Here is a 17,627-nt window from a genome sequence, read left to right on the forward strand (position 1 = left end):
TCAATTTAATGTTTTATAGTTGGTCAATATTTTATAAAACCAGAATTAGTATAAAACAACTGTGTAGCAAAAATCTGCTTTTAGTCTTGTTAACAAACAGAAAAGAGACTTAGAAGTTTGACCTGCATATTCCATATTTAATAAATTTATTTCAGTTAATTTAAAAGTGCTCAGATCATACTAGAAGAGATGACTGCAGGATACAATAATGTTTTTTCCCCAAGTAAAGCTAACCACATCAGTGAGGTTTTCTGAAGCAATAACTTTATTCCAGTAAACATTTAGGCTGCCTTCTGCATAGCTTTGCTTCTAAGCACTGTGACGCCCTAAGCTGCCAGAGGTATGTGAGGTATATTCTAAACGGTAGTTTTTTGAGTCTTTCTTGTTAACATTAATTCATTTTACAGTATGGATGCATGGTCAGATCTGCAGTATTTGATACTGTGTTTCAAAACCTCCTTGCTATGTGATATCAGTTTACAGTTGTCTGTGATAAAACTTCAGGTAAAATACTGTTAACAGTTTTCAGATAAAGATTTAGATGCTTATAGCCAGAATTAATTTTAATTTGGGCTTTATAGGTCATGAATCAAAACTCAGATGTACTAAAATTTTCTTCTTAAGGGAACTAAAATATTTGTGGTTAGTTTCTTTGTGGACTACTGTAATGGTTGCTTTTGCAGATTTAAAACATGCTACTATTCACAATAAAGGAAAGTTTTGGTAATCTTGTGTCTTTAATACTGTGCTGCTATATGGAAGGAAAAAGTTGTGGTGAATACCAGTATGTAACATGCTTTGATCTTATTTCTATTCTCCTTTTTTAATTTTGCTGTCATGTGAAGACCTGACTGAGAATTCATGCCTTAATATGTATGCACCTCAAGCCACCTATTGTCCTTTGAGGGTATATTGAAGAGAAATGGATAAAGGAAGGAAGAGTGGACTTCTGTAGTAATTTACAGGACACTGGGTGTCCCAGTCAAACAGGAGTTGTGGAAAACGGAACCTAATGATATCATGGATAGTTTTGTACTTGATCCTAAGGAATTATTGAAGTGTGTCTCCAGTGTGCAGAACAAGAGGACTGATAAGTGGTGTGATATATTCATTGCTCTATTCCCTTGTTTTAAGAAGGCTTAGTGGATACCTGACAGTTTTGGGGATAGCTTTATTTTTTAGTCCAGAAAAAAGCAATGAAAGCTGCTTGCAGGATATATACCTTTCATAGAATATCCTGAGTTGGAAGGGAACCATAGAGATCATCAAAATCCAACTATTTTGAAGATGAGTAATATTTTCCAAAACAATTAACTTAGAAATGCAGGTTTTTAATGTATTTTTAAAACTATTTCCTCTACCATGGCTCTGTATGTGGGTAATTCAGTCTACTGAGATGTGGGATGTCAATCAGCCAAGTGACCTGCAGACTATAATGTACAGCAATTTGGTGAAGTGGTAATTAAAGCTTTGTCAACAGAGTGTGCAGAGAGTCAAACTGAGACCTGAGGAAACTTCAGTGCATGTACAGTTATCTGTGTGTGCTGTGAGGAAGAACCTGTGCCTTTAACTGGAAGACCTCCCTGTAGGAAGTAGTGGAAAAAACTCCAAATGATAGTGAAATGCTGGGAATGCTTCTCAAGTAGAATTAATGAACTGTAACTGTGCAGGAAATTAGGAATAGCTAACCTACAAAATTGATTACTAAGCTTAAATTGGTAGATATAAAAAATTCAAACAAGATCCTTCGATGCTTGATGCAGTATTAAGTTCCAAATATTTCCTTGATTCCGTATGTAATTTTTAATGAAATCTAAAAAAATCATTCTCATCACGTGGAATTGATTGTTTTCTGTATTTTGTTTTGGAGTATTCTGAACACTGGGGGTAAATGCCATTCATAAGCATATGTGTTGCAAAAGCATTGGTCTTAGTTTATTTCATTATCACTTGAGGGGTGATCACTAACTCATGCCTATAAATGCTGTATTAAGGGTAGCTGGTACTGTAAAAATTAAAATTTGTAATCTCCTCCAACCTTTATAGCTGTTTTTAGGGAAGAAGAAAGCCAGGATCTCCTCCACCTGCATGCAGTTTAAGGGGTCCTGATACAGTATTGTGAGGCACATCTGTAGTGAAATACTCAAACACAGCAACATCTTGCTTACAATCTCTTGGTTGTTTGAATGAAATTAAGGGAAAGACATTTACTGATAATGAATTGATAGGCTCTGATGAGATGAAATTGTCCTTTGATTCTATTTCTCATACAGATTTCATGGCTAAGGGTCATCTATGGATATCTCTTGAAAAAGGTGGGAATGCTTTGGTATGATATAGGTGAGTGAAATACGCAAAAGCAGATTTCATCTAGGGAAATTCGATTTTCTCTGTAGTCAATGGAGACAAAGAAGGGTCTTCTGGAGTCAAAGACACTGAGAGTTAGATATCTTCTTTGACTAAAAAGATTGATAATGGTCTCTCCACTCTTCTATAAAAGGAATTAAGGGAAACTTGCCACCTCATCTTACAATGTGTCTTTGTGGATCTCACTCTGTTTTAAACAGCTGTGGCCTTGTATTTGCTCCAAAAGAAAGCAAGAGTGCATATCTTCCTGGTTCCTCCTAATTTCTTTGCACTGTGAGGGTAGAAGGCACTTCTTCCTCCAGTTCCTTTAACGGTAAGCTCTGCAATGGAGTTATTTCCTTTAGGAAATTATTTTTGTTTCATATATTCCCCTAGGAATTTTCCTTTTAGTAAAGAACATCATGTTTGGTTCATATTCTCATTGCACAGCAGGTTCTCTTTAGTAGTTCTTTCCACAGGAATTTTGCTCAGTAATTTTCTCCAGTCCTATCATTTAACAACATGCCAGCTGTATGCTTCCTTACATGATCAATGGAGCTCAGGAAGCTTGTTCTATGCCTGATGTGAGGTTTTATCTATTTTTATATATTTTCACCATTAACTTTTGACAAAGTGGCTCAGCATCACTCTAGAGGGAATTTCTTACATGGAACCTGTCAATGAATTCTGATTTCAGCTGTGTGGACCTGCAGTGTGAGTCTCAAATACCATCTTTGTTTATGGACTCCTAATCGGATTCAAGGCATCTGTTGGTAACAGTGGAAGCAGACACTGGAGGTGGTCCTGGAAAAGATATGAATATGGACTGTTCATGAATATGAGTGAAAGTAGGCAAATGTTTTTCCTTAAGTTCCTATCATTTTATCCATGTTGAATTTTGCCCTCATCCATAACAAATCCTTCTTTCCCTCCACCTCTCCTACCCTGACAGATGCTAAAGGAAGAGAGGGTTGCTACTCTTTCAGGGGATGTAACTGTATAACTCAGGTCATGTTTCTGAGCTCCACCAACTGAAAACATCAAAGTGAATTTGTTCTGATATTTGGCCAACTTATTTAGTCATCCCTCTAGACAAAACGTTTATCTGGATTTTTGGTCTGCAGTGTGGCTAGAATGTACGCTACCCAGATGTGTTTTCCTAACTTTGATGCAATAGAATAAAGAAAATATAAATACCCTTTTGAATACATCTTGGTATGGCCAGTAATAGTTGAAACTAAGTTAAAACTATTAGATTTGACTGAACCGGGGCATGAACTTCAGCTGTATTACATCAGGGGAAGAAGAAAAGTGTTTAAATTAAGCTTTTTTTTAAAGCAAAATCTTTTCTTATCAGAAAGCCTATCTCAGCCAAAATCAGTAAGAGCATTTGTTACTAATTTAGTGGGGTGTTTTTGCATGTGGTTATATATTAGTGTTGAAAAGTGAGCTCTTTCCTGTTCTACATAATTGAGTGTATATTCAGTAGAATTATCCTTAAACTTCTGCTCAGACAATGAGGAGATTTTTCTAGATTGAAACCAGAGGAAGTTACAAGGTTAATTATCACATTTCAGACACTGAATTGTACCTGACACTTGCTATCTCTATGCTATGCTCCCCTACTTTTAGCAGCCGCACTGGGAATCTTAGTCTTAGCAGGACTTAAAAAAGACTATACTTCATGTCCCATCTCCTCCGTAAAGTCAACTGCTTGTTAGAATAAAGGAGAAGTTGAGGGATCAAATGTTTACATGGAAAGTTATTAGCTAAATACATTAAGGCTTGTGCATTTGATGGTAGGCTATTTGTCAAAATTTTCCTTCATGGATAGATTAAATGGCGTTTTTCTAGAAAGTAATGTTGAATTGTGAATCTTTTTGAGTGTGACCCCAAACACTTTTAAAGGCGACAAATTCCTCCCCTTAATTCCAGGTGGCCTGCACTGTCTTACTTTTCTATCAGCATGCTAGGTAATAGTAGTGAGGCTAGGTGAAAAACTGGTATGTTTGCCACACAGCTAGAGAACTGGTGCTAAATATACTGGGAGGTGTTTTGTTATACAGTTTACTAGCTCTTCCAAATATTCATTCATTTTAAGGAGAAAACAATAACGAGGGATGTGAGTGGAGCAGCTAGTAGTTGTCCTACTGCACATAGATAAAAAGTCATATTTCCAAAGACATGACGGCTTTTGCCATTACTGCCAATTGTGAATTGTTTTTTGTGACGTTTATCAAAAACTAAGAGATTGTAAGTACATCATTAAATTCTGTGTTTTGAAATGAAAGTCAGAAGGCCAAATAGCTTCAGCTATGTTTAGAAGTGCAGCAGGAGAATGACATAGAATGATATGATTAATAGCAAAGTCTCACTCCTGTACGTTTGTGCATATATGATCGGCATACTTACTTTATTTGAAACTAACCCATAGCCTATGGTGAGAGATGCTTACTTCACTAGAATAATTCTCAGATAAAACAAATTTTACACTCTAAAATAATCACTTATTTTGTGGCTCATCTTATTTTGAACATAAAATGAACCAGTTTTTGGGATGAATATTTTCTTATTTTGGTGGGTATTTGCTTTCTCATCTATCTATCTATCTATCTATTTCTGCCTAAGTTCTAAATCTTACGTTTATCTGGCAGAATGCACTGCCTTAGTTTATTGTGTGGCTAAGTCAGGTGTGCAGGTAAAGAAAACTGCACCTGGTTGTGTACCTGTAGGCTTTGTGCTTGTGAATTAGGGTATTTCAGGTGGGAATTTTCTTAATTCTTCACTTTGAGCGAAGAGGGTTAGAAGATGCAGTTCCAGGTGTGCATAAGAATGAGTATCATTGGCCATTATCTGCAGCATAACTAATTTGGTGACCTAAAAATATATGTTCCTTTCATCAACAACTGAAGATTTGTTGTTGAACACATTGTAATGTTGCTTCAGGTGTTTTGTGGTGTGTTTTTGTTTTGTTTTGTTTCTGTAGATTGAGGGATTCGGGCAGGGGTGTGATAAACTCTTTGCTGCTTCATTATTAGGTTAAGACTGCCTGCTGTGTGACTTGGCAGTAGGATATTTTTAGTCTTACAATACTTGCCCCTTGAAACTACCTCATTGAAAATAATCATACCTGTATGGCATGAGGTTATGACTTAGAAGTTTAATGTCATATGAAGTAGGATGCAGTTCATAAAGGTTTTTTGCTAGGTATTGTTGTGAAGCAAGCACTTATGTGATCTCTGCTGTACTTCATCTGTGGAGAAACACAAGAGTTTTCTTTGTCCGGAATTTATTGCTGGAGCACCTTGAATGAACAGTGAAGTTTTTACTTTCCTAAATGATGTTTTTGAAACCTTTTTTTCTTTTCTTTTCTTTTCTTTTTTTTTTTTTTTTTTTTTTGGCTAGTAAATCCAGTAAGACTGGAACTTCAGTCTCTGCTGAATTTTCTTCAAGGTTTATAAACTGTGTTTTTTAACCGAGTTTTGCAAAAACTGCATTTCATCATGATGTTCTTATGTTTGGAAATGGTTATGTCTCTTTTGGTAAAAAAAAAGTAGAAGACATTATAGAAAACTTGTAATTCAAAGCGAAAGTATTCAAGCAAGCAATTCATGTATGGTGACCTTTGCACTTTGACTTGGGAAGCTTGTTTTATTTCCAAATGTACTGTCGTGTGTTCCAAGATTTTACTAATAACAGAGAAAGTCTATAAGTGTCTCAAAATAGAAAAGTAATTTTAATGAGAGAGGTCCTGAAATTAGTGTTGCAGTTAAGTCTGAGCTTCTAATTAGCCTGCCATACATTTTCTTTGATTTCTATGTTTGGAATTTGTTTCTAGAATGTGTAGTTTTAATTTAATCATTCTTAGTCATACTTTTACTTTTGAACACTGTATTATCAACTGCAATGTTTTTTAATCACTTAAATACTAGCTCAATGTGAATGGGGAGTTCTGGAAATTTCTTCAGGTAATTCAGTATAAAGCAGAAGTGCCAAAATTGCAAATGGGGTTGGCAATGGCTTAGAATTCAGGTTAGAACTTCACTATCTTTAACTGGCTTGCTGATTTTTTGATGTTGATTCTTTTATTGTTAAAGGTCTCAGAATAGAATTTGGTGGAATAACTTTGTGTTCATTTATACAGAGGGGAAAATATCTATATTATGTTTTACTTGGATTTGCTTGTATAAATCTTTTCAGCATGTGTTGGTCAGCATGTTTTTGTTTTTCATTATTACAATAAGCTGTAGATATGAAACCAAGCTGTTCTAGGACATATTTTGCAGTGTACTGTCTGGGAAGCAATAATTTGTGGATTTATTCTAGATTTTAAAACTATTCTTATCAAGTGATAGCTAACATGCTGCAAATGTTTTCCCCCTCTAGGTGCATATGACTGATGACAGTGAGAGTAGTGGTCTTTGACAGAATGAAATCCTGCCTTCACTGAATGGATGCAGTGCTCCCACTGGAGTTAATGAATCCTAAATTTAACCCAAAGAGCTTCACTGTACATTAATTTTTGCAGAAGTACAACCTAATGTGTTTGTGTTGATTTCTTGGCCATTCATAGTTTAATTGGACTGATAGGCAATTAAAAATTTTCAGGTTGGATATCCTGTTTTTTAAACTGCTTGTTTAGGTTCAAAGCTTATTTAAACATACAAAGCATGCAACTTCGATTATTTAAATTATTTTCCTTTATTGCAAAGGTTTTTTGGTTGTCATTACATAATGCTGTGTATTTGGTGATACAGACCCAGCTTTCCACCTCTCTGTCTCCATTTACCTCATATTTGGCTGTATTTTATATACATTCCTGCCAATTCAACCACAGCTTCACAGTGAAACTTGGTTTTCGACATTTGTTGACTGTCAGATTCTGTGACATATCTGTGCTATGTAGCACATCCCTTTGCCTAAACAGAGCTTTTGTTTTGAAGGGTTAAGTGAAGGATTCATTGCAACTCACTGTGTTCTTGGGTTTTATGTAATTTGTAACAGATGTTACTTCACTTGGATAAACGACTAATTTTATAACTCCGCTTTTAAATTTGGATTTTATAACGTAGAACTTTCTTTAAAATGTATTGCAAAGTACCATATATATTTTCAAGCTTGTTTGTACCCTTCTTTCAAGATTTTTCTCCCCCCATCTTGGTATTTAATAGTTGTACCAAATAAGAAATGGTTACTTTTATTCGCTGTTGCAATTTCTCACATGCAAAATTGCTTGCAATATTTACCTGTGGATATGCCACTGAGAGGAGATGTCAAGTACTTAAATAATCATCTTTGTATTGATACTATATACCATATTTATTTTTCTGGTGTCTCAAAACCAGTAAGTCCTTAACAAAACCCCAATCAAACACAAAAAGCCAATAACGTATGAAAAAAGGAGCAAATAGAGATGAGTATATTAGTAAAGTTAAAATAATCCTAACTGTAATCCTTACTGCAGATGGGACACCAGAGACAAAAAGAATTCCTCATTTCTGTTCCCATGGCTTTACACAAAGAAGCTCAGTTAAGGATGGGCAGCAGTATAAAGCACTAAGATGTGTTTAAATAGCAGTAAACTGGCAACAGTGATGGGAACAAGTAGGTTTTTGCCACTACATTAGTATTGCTAAGATAGAAAAAAAAAAGGAATTGATTTATGGACATGAAGAGCTGCAAGTTTAAAATCAAAGGAATATGAATTTTCTTACTAGTAATTTAAAGTAGACTAATCAGGTGGTCTTCATGCTTGGATTTCAATGGAAAGGTTTATATACTTAGTACAGACAAAATAGAAAATTCCTCTGGAACAGGGTGACATTGTTCAATCAGGGTTTTAATTTGGGCTTAAATGTATAAGTAATCATCAAGTACTTTTGGATAATGCACTCAGGTGCCTAGGGTTCTAAACCCACTAAATATTTTGCATTAATTTTTTTTAAAAAAATCTATTTATACTACAATCATGTAGATAAAAGCTGGGGAGAGAGACTTCTGAAGAAAAAGCATATTTTCTTATTGAGTATTCTAAAGAGAAAAAATTAAAAAGCTGGAGATTATTTTTCCTTTTGAATGGGCCATATTCATACTACTATGCTACTGTGTAGCTGAAATTATATTTACATTATAGCCAAAGATTTTCTTACTGACATCGTCACTAGTTTTTAAAATGAAAGAATCAAAATAAATGATGCAGCATGATTCTCTGTGGCAATAATCCACTCCCGCTTTGGTTTTGTGGCAGTAAGACACAGATTTGATACTTGTGAAGTTTCAAGTACTAAGTATGAAAAAGAGAGTTCTGAATTTAAACAGTACATACATTTGGCTTTTGTAAAGTGTTTGAGTTGACTGTCATCAAAATGTGCAACCTTTGTTATGCTTGTAGATGGTATTGCTTTGTGGCAGAATCCAATGCAGAAAAGTGCAGTAGAGCTGTTAGTGATAATTCTGTCATGGAAGGAACAGAAGAAAAAAAAATCACACTGACATCTCTCAGTATTTTCATAATTGAACTCTTCTTGTTTCCAGAGGCACAGATTGCTATATTAATTACTTGTGATAATTTCATGTTCATCAAGTGTGGCAGTAGATTTTCTGGAGGTAGCTGTATGCATCCAGATAAAGCATGGATCATCATGCTGCAATGTCTTTTGTTTCTGTTGTCTTCTCTCATCAAGACCATGTTGAGCTTCACTTGAAAGTTGAGTATTTGACATCTAGTGAATTGATGCTTTGTCGTCATCATGGTGGTCCTGTGCCACAACTGAAAAAGCTGCAGTCATGGTTAGCACAAGCTGAGACATTCTCATAAGAGTTGGATAATTGTGGCCTGGGGTACTTAATCCCAACGTGCTCTCTCTCTCTCTCGTCGCCGCTGCCGCGCTGTGGGAACGCCAGGGCATTTAGAAGTGCTCCCTTGTGAGAGGGACATGGCTGTTCTTCCTGGTGACGGAGTGTTCGATAAAGATCGCTCTCTGACATGGATATCTCTGCCCACATTCCATAAAGCTTTAGTCACCTGTCAAAAGCTCTGTGCACAATGGCTGTTGAGTGAGATGGTCTGCACAGGGAATCAGGCTGCTAATCACTACTTCTCTATCTTGGAAACTACTTTGAGACTTGCCTGTTTAAAAAAAACCCAAAAAGTTTATTTCTAGAGTAAGGGTTTTAAGAATTTTATATATTAAGGGAAACAAAGGGGCTTGTAAGGAAAAACATATTTGACTTTGAATGCTTACAAATCCTGTGTGAATATGTGATGGAGACTTCTTAAAACTGCACAAACAAAATGGTGTTAGATCTTGTTTTAGGTTTGCAACTGAGTTGTATTTTCTTCTCTAAAATGGGGAAAAGGATGAGACTAGTAGTAAATGTCCTGTGTCAATAGCAATGAAGAAGCCATAATTAGCATTTCTCAAGTCTCCATTTTTTCCTGCTTTATATTCATTAGCATCCTGCTTTATGAAGATCTAATTCTGCTTAAAAATAGTTGTAAGGGGTTGGCTCAATCAACTTTTTGCAATAGATTATTCTGTAAAAACAATTGCCAGAAGAGACCTGTGAGCTTCATCGTCACTGTGTTCATTTCAGAAAAATTAAATTTCCGATGTTATCTTTCATATTTTAACAAACTTTTCATACAAGAATTGTTGTTAGTGCTATGGGTGACATGTAAAGAAATTCTCTATTCCTTAAATGCCAAAATTCTGTTTCTTCAAACTTTATTTCTGCTAAAAATAAAGTTACTTCAAAATTCCAGAAGCTGAACGCAATTTATTAGAATTAAATGACAGTAAGATTAGTTGCCTAATTTTTTACCAGTGGTGAATAGCTGGTTTTTTCTTTCTGTTTAAACAACAACAAAAAAAAAGAAAACCAAATTATCTGCCACTTTTCCTGTTCACCATTTTAGGATATGGCATAAAATCTGGCAGATTTTTTTTAGTCCCAATGGTGTTAGGGAGTCCAAGAAAATATACTACCAAGACAAAGGAAGCTCCCTGGAACTTCACACTCCTTTCTTGCCCTTGGCTTTTTCAAACTTTTCTTCAACTATCCAGCTAAGAAGAAAGTGTTTTGTATTTTTGGAATTGTATTCTTTTAAATATTGCTAGAATAAGCCTGGGAGAGTCATTATTATGGTCATTATTGCCTCAAGAAATTTGTCTGCATGTACAGTGGCGGAATGTGTTGCAGGCCTTTTTCAAGAGATGTTACTAATTTTGAAGTTATTGCTGGATGTTAAATACTGCCCTAAAACTATCTTCCATTACCACTAATGATGGGGAACTCTGACTGGTTTTAAAACTTGCATCACTGTTAGTTTACAGTTTTCAAATGCTTGACATCTTACCAGGCCTACTTAGCAATGAAACAAGCATGGAGAGACATCTTTCTGCTTAAACACTTAAGGATGAAAATGTTGAGAAATGTTCTATGCTTGGAAATTATTGAAGTCAAATCATTGTAATAGTGTTGGGGTATGAAATTCTCAAGATGATAAAAAAATCTGGATTTCAGCTCTACCATTGCAACTATGAATATGAAATTTAGTAAAAATCTTAAACATGATCTTTGTTTAGAGACTAATTCCGTACTTTTTTTTACAATGTGCTTTCTTAATAACTTAACTGGCCTTTAGTTTTCTGTAGTTACATGTATTGGAACAGAATAGGTGTCTGTTCAGAAAAAAAAGTAAAAATAATATAACTTTAAAGCAAGTTTTGATGAATTTTAAAAAGATATGTTCAATATTGTACTTCCACACTATTTTAGTATCTCTTAAATATTTTCTGCAATCAGATACTTTCCTTTCTTTCATAAATTCTTGAAAGAGAGTTTGAAAAACTTAGTTTTAGTTTTCTTTTTTTTGAAAGCTTTGTGATATTAAAGAAGAAGAAAGAATAATATTAGGTAGACAGTGATAGGTCTTATGTATAGATGGACTTTTTACTTAATAGTTTCCAGTTGATCTAAAATATTTATATGTAAGCTACATTTGAGACTGTCAGTTGCAATGTATTTTCCTACCTATCCTGTGAAAAAGTGAGACAGGGAGAGGTTTTCTTTTTAAATAAGATTTTATATCTATTTAGAAAGATGATAAAACAGGTATTAAACAGATTGAATAGCTACTCTGAGACAGCAACTCTGAGAACTGAAAACAAAATCTGGAAATTATGGAGAATCATGAGTCTGAAGAGACTAGATTCTCAGATTGCAAAGGGTAGAGATCACTTATCTTCCTCAAGTATTACAAAATATAAATAGAGATGCTCAGGTGAAAATAAAATTATTAAAAACATGAATGTCATGTTGTTAAAAATACTTATTCCTAAATTCTGCAGGTCTTTGAATGAAGACCCCCAGAACACTTTTAAAATTTATAGCTCATGTCCTGGGAGATTTTTAGAGTAATTTTACTCCATGAAAAAATATTTCCTTTTTTTTCCCCTTCCTATCAATTATTTACTGTGTAACCATGTATTGTCAAGGAAACTTTAGTCTTGAGGCTTTTAAAAAATTATTACATGTGTGTGTGCCTACATTATAGTGTGGTAATTCTTATTGTATTGTCCTGTGTCCTGGGTATTACAGATCTCAGAAAGCTATACTGGGCCACTTCGTCTGTTAAAAAAATAATTAGTACTTAGAAGTGTTTTTCTCCCTCCTTTTTTTTTTCTGCAAGTGTAAAGTAGAACTAACTGCAGTTATCTAAAAATTTAATTGCTATGTTTCAGTGACCTGCAATGGTTAAAGACTGCACTTCTTTAGAAACTTAGGTCTACCACTTTTATAACATTTGCCTTATATTATTGTGCATGAGAACTGTAGAATTTTATGCCAAAGAAGGACTTCTAATAGTTGTTCTTCTTAAGGTTTTTTATTAAACTACTTTCAAAGCCATAGATTATGGCTTTGGTACATCAGGCATTGTTTGGGAGTACTGGAATATTTGTTTTACACCTAGAGCCTGTGAAAAGGTGAGCATCTCCTTTGTTCATGGTTATAAAATGGGAAGAAAACTTGTCCTAAAATGAAGGCTCCATAAGGCAAAAGGCCATGTCAGTTACTTCTCTTCATGCTGTTTGTGTTTCTGAAGGACGTAGGAGAGTGTCAGTTGAAATACAGCACAGTGAGAAATCACCTGGGAATTTATGAATGACTGGAAAGTAGCCTTTGCTGTGTAAGTGGGGTTCAGGTAGTTGTCACAAGGGTAACTCTATTTACCTGGATCTTCAGCAAAATTAGTATCATCTGAGCATTATCTATAATACGGTAGAGGTAGCTTGCCAGGAATTCTGAATTGTGCTATCCCAGCTCGTGATGACATAGGAAGCATACCAGTGAATGGGCACACCTCATCAGCATGTTAAATTCATCTTCATTCATTGTTCTTCCCAAATTTTCAATTGTATATTGGGCAGGAAAAGAAATTAGGTATTTGAAGGCCTCTGTTAGACTGAGAAGATTTTACTATTGTTGCTTGTCTCAGAAAGATGAAGCTGTATACAGTGCATATGATTACTGGTTACATGGGTCAGAGACAGCTGATGTAGGTTGCTATGTAGTGTGGTGCTTATCAGGTGGCTTTGTCACCCAGAACTCTTGAAAAGTGACTGTGATATGGAGCTTCACCTTGTGTAGATCATGAGGTGTGCAAAGCATCAAGGCTTTGGTCAGGACAGATTGAATGCCAACACAAATGCATCAGGTATTGGTGGTATTATTACTATTCTCTGACCAAAGTATGTTATGTTGGTTTTCACTGCTTGGGATTAATTTCTTGGTATTCCTTCACGTGGTTAGCTGGTTTTTTTTGTTTGTTTATTTTGTTACTTGGCTCTGATTTATGTAGCGTTTGGACTCATGGGTGTCCTGTGGGTTCTCTGCTTTATTTGGAAAGATTACATTTTAAAGTCTAAAACAAAAGCTATCAACACATTTTGTTTGAAATGTTTAATATTTATAGTTCCCTAAAATTCTGTTTTCTTTATCTTCCCAGTCACATGGGAGCTTGGAGGGAACACACATACATCTCTAATGCCAGCATTGCAGGTTAAAAATAGTTTTCCTCCACCAAATGCTAACAGCTGGTTGGCTCTCTTTCCCTGCTGAAGATGCATCATATAGTATTTTCGTTTTCCTGCTGTTGCCAAAATGTTAATGGATCAGGCTCTGCGAGTTTTACTGTGTAAATTCTGTTGTAATACTAATTATACTTTAACTGCATTTCTGTGAGGCTTTTAACAACTCAGTCAAGCACCTATTAGCCCGTCTTGCAGATAAATTAACAGAAAGTGGTTGAGAGAGGTGCTTTGTGTTGATTTAAATAACAATCAGATAATCAACGCTTCTGTAAACCAAGTGTTATTTGGGTAACATGGACATGTAATAGCACTCGTGAGAACAGGTCTTCTAAGTGGTGCTCTGGATGAACCCCTAACCTGTATACATTTCCTTTACTTGAAGTACTCTGGTGCAAATACTGTGGAAAGTCTCTTGTCATACTGACATTATAGAAATTGCCTATTGAAATCACTATCATCTTCTCTTTTCACCAGTCACGGAAAATGTCTAAACATTCTATTTCAAGAATGAAGACATTAATAACCGTATTTTTCAAAATATCTTTTTTTTTAATGCTGTGAGTGGACACTGTTATATACAATGACAAGTTATTTCTGAACTGAGCATCATATAATAGCTTTTCTGTTTTTCCCCATCTTGAAGTACTCAGCAAAACTCTTACCATATTAGAAGAAGTGAATCTGTTACTTTTATTTTATTTTGAAAATTCTTTCATAATGTCTGGCACTTAAAGTGATATTGCCTTCATATACATGATCCATAATATTTACATTTTGGCATAAAAGCTGAAGAAACTAGGGCAAAACATGGAGAGACATGAGAGTTAATAAAATAACAGATGGCAGCTGTGTTCCAATGGAAATAATTATATGCTGCCTTTTTAATAGCATAAAATCAATATGTTGTTTTTGATTAATACAGTAGGCTTACTGGTCATATGGAAATTAGTATGTGATATAAACCTGAAAATTAGTTTGTTGTCACATATTATGTGATATGATGGGGATTAATTTCAGGAATGCCTTAAAAATATGCTCTAAACAAAATCCCTCCTACACTTATTGTACTAGATAGATTAATCCTGTTGCCATATGGACTTGAAATTGCCTTAGGTATGCAAAAGAATAATCTAGATAAATGATAACTCATTTAATACTCTGTGGTTTGTGTTTATGGAAAACAGAATTCCTCAGGATCTTCTAAAGGAAAACAAGAGTGTGCCAAAGGTAATTTCAGTGTTGAGTGTTCACGGATGGTAAAATTATATTTAACAGATGTTTGTAATTTTTGCAGGTAATAGCTCTAGCAGATGCAGCAGAAGAAAATCAAGCCAACATGTTCCAGGCATTTGCAAAGTTGAAAAGTGCCACCCATCTGGTGATTATGCTGATTAGTTTGTGGCAGAAGCTCAGTGCTGATCAAACTGCTATTTTGGAAGCTACGCTATTGCCATTAGCAGAAGATACGCAAGAGCTGGTAAGAATCTGTAAGAGCTGCTTGAAGAATGCTCTTTCACAGAACTTTAAGCCCTTGAATTTCCATATTTCTCCCTGTACTTTGCTAAAGACTGTCCTTTGAAGTAATTTAAGTAGCCTTATTAGGTAGATGTTTGGTGCAGACTACACTGATTTCATAGGAAAGTGGAAAAGTAGGAGTAGATGTTTCAATAGAGGATATGGGTGGTGGTACTAGTTAAATTCTGCTTAACCTTTCCTTACCAAGCCAAGTAGGAATGTCTCACATAACTTTAGCTGATTTTTACTTTTTGTCCTGTAGTTAGGACAAACAGAATAATACCCCCAGGTTTTGAAGACTCTTAGATATATATTAAATGCTCTATAACATACATGTCCACATTCCAATAGAAATATAAAAGGTACATTCAGCAAATAAAGTACATACATTTCAGTCTATTAATCATTTGCCATACTTTGTCTTCAGTGTATTTACAGTGATTTATATAATGGATGAAAGTTATCTAAGCAAAATACTGTGAATAGACAATTTCCTTGTGTTCCAAACCATGCGCTATGTAGTTTTGCATTCTGTAGATGTCTTGCTAATTCTGTTTTGATTTAATGACTGTGACCAGGTGAGATTGTGTATAAAATCTGGAGAATGGTCTGTGAAGAAAAGTAATGCCGTTTATATCCACACCTCAGGTCCGCAGCTAAACACTACTTTAGTTGAATTAAAGAATGTTCTCAACTTAATTAAGAGTTGATCCCCAGTTAGTTTCAAGAATTATCTTAAGTACACATTAATTTTAATTTTCATGCTCTGCCCAGGTTTTTGCAATGTACAGTGAATCCAGATTTTGGTGCATACCTGGAATACTTAGAATGGTTTGTGGTCTTTTAGAAAGCTTGTGCTGGATTCCAAGTCAATCTGGGATCTTCTGCCATTTCTACCGGGAGGGGAGGACAAAAAGTGTTTTGGCATTTTACATGATATTGATTCATAGCAGGCAAAGCAAAACAGTTTTGTTGAGATTTTTTTTGGATTTAATCCTCATTTAAATTTGGAAAATCAAGCTTCACAACTGAGGGCTGTGCATTCCCATGAACTGAATTCAAAGAAAGTTCCTATGAAAAGAAAGCCCAAACAAACGTTTTTATGTTACTGTTTTTTATTTTGCTATCAGGAACTGGGTTGCTTTGATGCATATTTTGATAAAATATGGTACAATTTGTTGTATCCTGTAATGCAGGTATTGCTTCAGCCTATATCTTGGTGTAGTTTAACGTGGTGGTTAAGAATGTTCTGTGTTGAAGCTGTAAGACTTCACATAAATGTTGTAGGGATGTATATCCTGCAGAGCAGTCAGGATGAAAAATATAAATCAACAATAACTAGAGGTGGAAATAGAAACAAAACCTTTACAAAATACTGAATTATGTGCCATATTGAAGTTGTTATGGTACCACAGAAATCTGAATGTAATTTAAGAAGCTTAGGCAGGGAATGGGGAAATCTTCTGACATACCAATGATATTTACAGACAGAAGCTCCTAGCTGGTGTTCAGGTTTTCTTGTAAGCAGTGAAGTAGAACACTGGTGAAAGAAAATACTCTGAAGAACTTTTATTTACTCTTTAAATAATTGTGCACGATGGTTTGTTGTATTTTTATTTAGAGGGAACGTGTTAGAAGACAGTTTGGATGCAGTCTACATCTCCAGAATACTTTCTGCCTTGTGAGCATTAAACTAGTGTTTTCTTAAAAAAAGGGAAATGTTTGGAATACACTGTTAACATAAAAAGAAATGCCTCTTTTACCAGAACATCAACATTGTTCTCATACATGCCATTTCATTTAGAACAGATTGTGTCTTGTTTTCTAGACCTGGCAATCACTTCAGTTAGATATTTAGCAAACATGAAAGTGACATTCTCTGTTCTCATTGTGTCATCATTTTTTTTTCAGATTGCTGAATGGTTTCTGTTGCTGAAAACTTTTGTCTAAGAACATATAAAATTTGGGTTTTCTTGTCTACAAAGATATAGTGGAAGAAATACTGTGAATTTGTATATTTTCTGCAAATAACAGATGTTTGGCATAATAATATGTTTCTGGCAGTAAACTTCTAACAAACACCTATATAGCACTGCTTTGATAAAACTGACTAAAAGGGTTGCTCAGTGTTGAAAATACAGGGACATTCCTCTTTTTCAGTGATTCATGAATGCTGCACAGTTGTAGAAGTATAGCATCAGAAATTGAATTAGATCTCTCAGGTCTCAGTGTGATAAATGAGCTATCTCTTTCTGCTAATGAAGTCACAAAGAAATTGATGCCAAAACTGAAGAAAAGTAGTTGCAGGGAAGTTAGGTGTGGTTTTGTCCAATGTACTTTGTTACTGTGGTGCTTTTGGAGAGAAAAGAATCCATGATTTGGTAATAATGTTAAAAATGTACTGGAGACTTTGTTACACATTTCATTTTTTTCAGGAGAGTTGGTCACTGTTCTGCTAGCCTAAAATATTTGTTATTAGGTTGTTACAGGCTGACAGCGATTTGAAGTACTATAAAATCTGAAATTAACCCCTCACATTGCTAAGGGATGTTTTTCAGTGATTATCCTTTGCCAAGCTGAGTTTTCTGGATAGAAAAAGACACTTGAAAAAAAGCTGAGTTTGTGATAAAGCATTTGTTTATAATAGGAAATCCGTTTGGGAGAGGAGGG

The 17,627-nt window shown here is 35.0% G+C and overlaps 1 protein-coding gene across 7 annotated transcripts in view; it reads left to right on the top strand.

Moving 5' to 3' along the window:
* The window catches only part of BBS9 (Bardet-Biedl syndrome 9), a 292,981-nt gene that overhangs the window by 118,956 nt on the left and 156,398 nt on the right, over positions 1 to 17,627 (top strand). For 4 of the 7 annotated variants that reach the window (XM_083855190.1, XM_083855189.1, XM_083855195.1 and 1 more), the window contains one exon: positions 14,737 to 14,919. The exons of 2 other annotated variants lie outside the window; for them this stretch is intronic. In XM_083855190.1, the coding sequence (XP_083711316.1) occupies positions 14,737 to 14,919 (183 nt within the window). Of the gene's footprint in view, positions 1 to 6,732; positions 6,821 to 14,736; positions 14,920 to 17,627 lie in introns of those variants that run through there. One more of the 7 variants, XM_083855193.1, reaches the window with a different exon arrangement.

Source organism: Zosterops lateralis (assembly GCF_965231275.1).
Source record: "Zosterops lateralis genome assembly, chromosome: 1".
NCBI classification, from domain to species: domain Eukaryota; kingdom Metazoa; phylum Chordata; class Aves; order Passeriformes; family Zosteropidae; genus Zosterops; species Zosterops lateralis.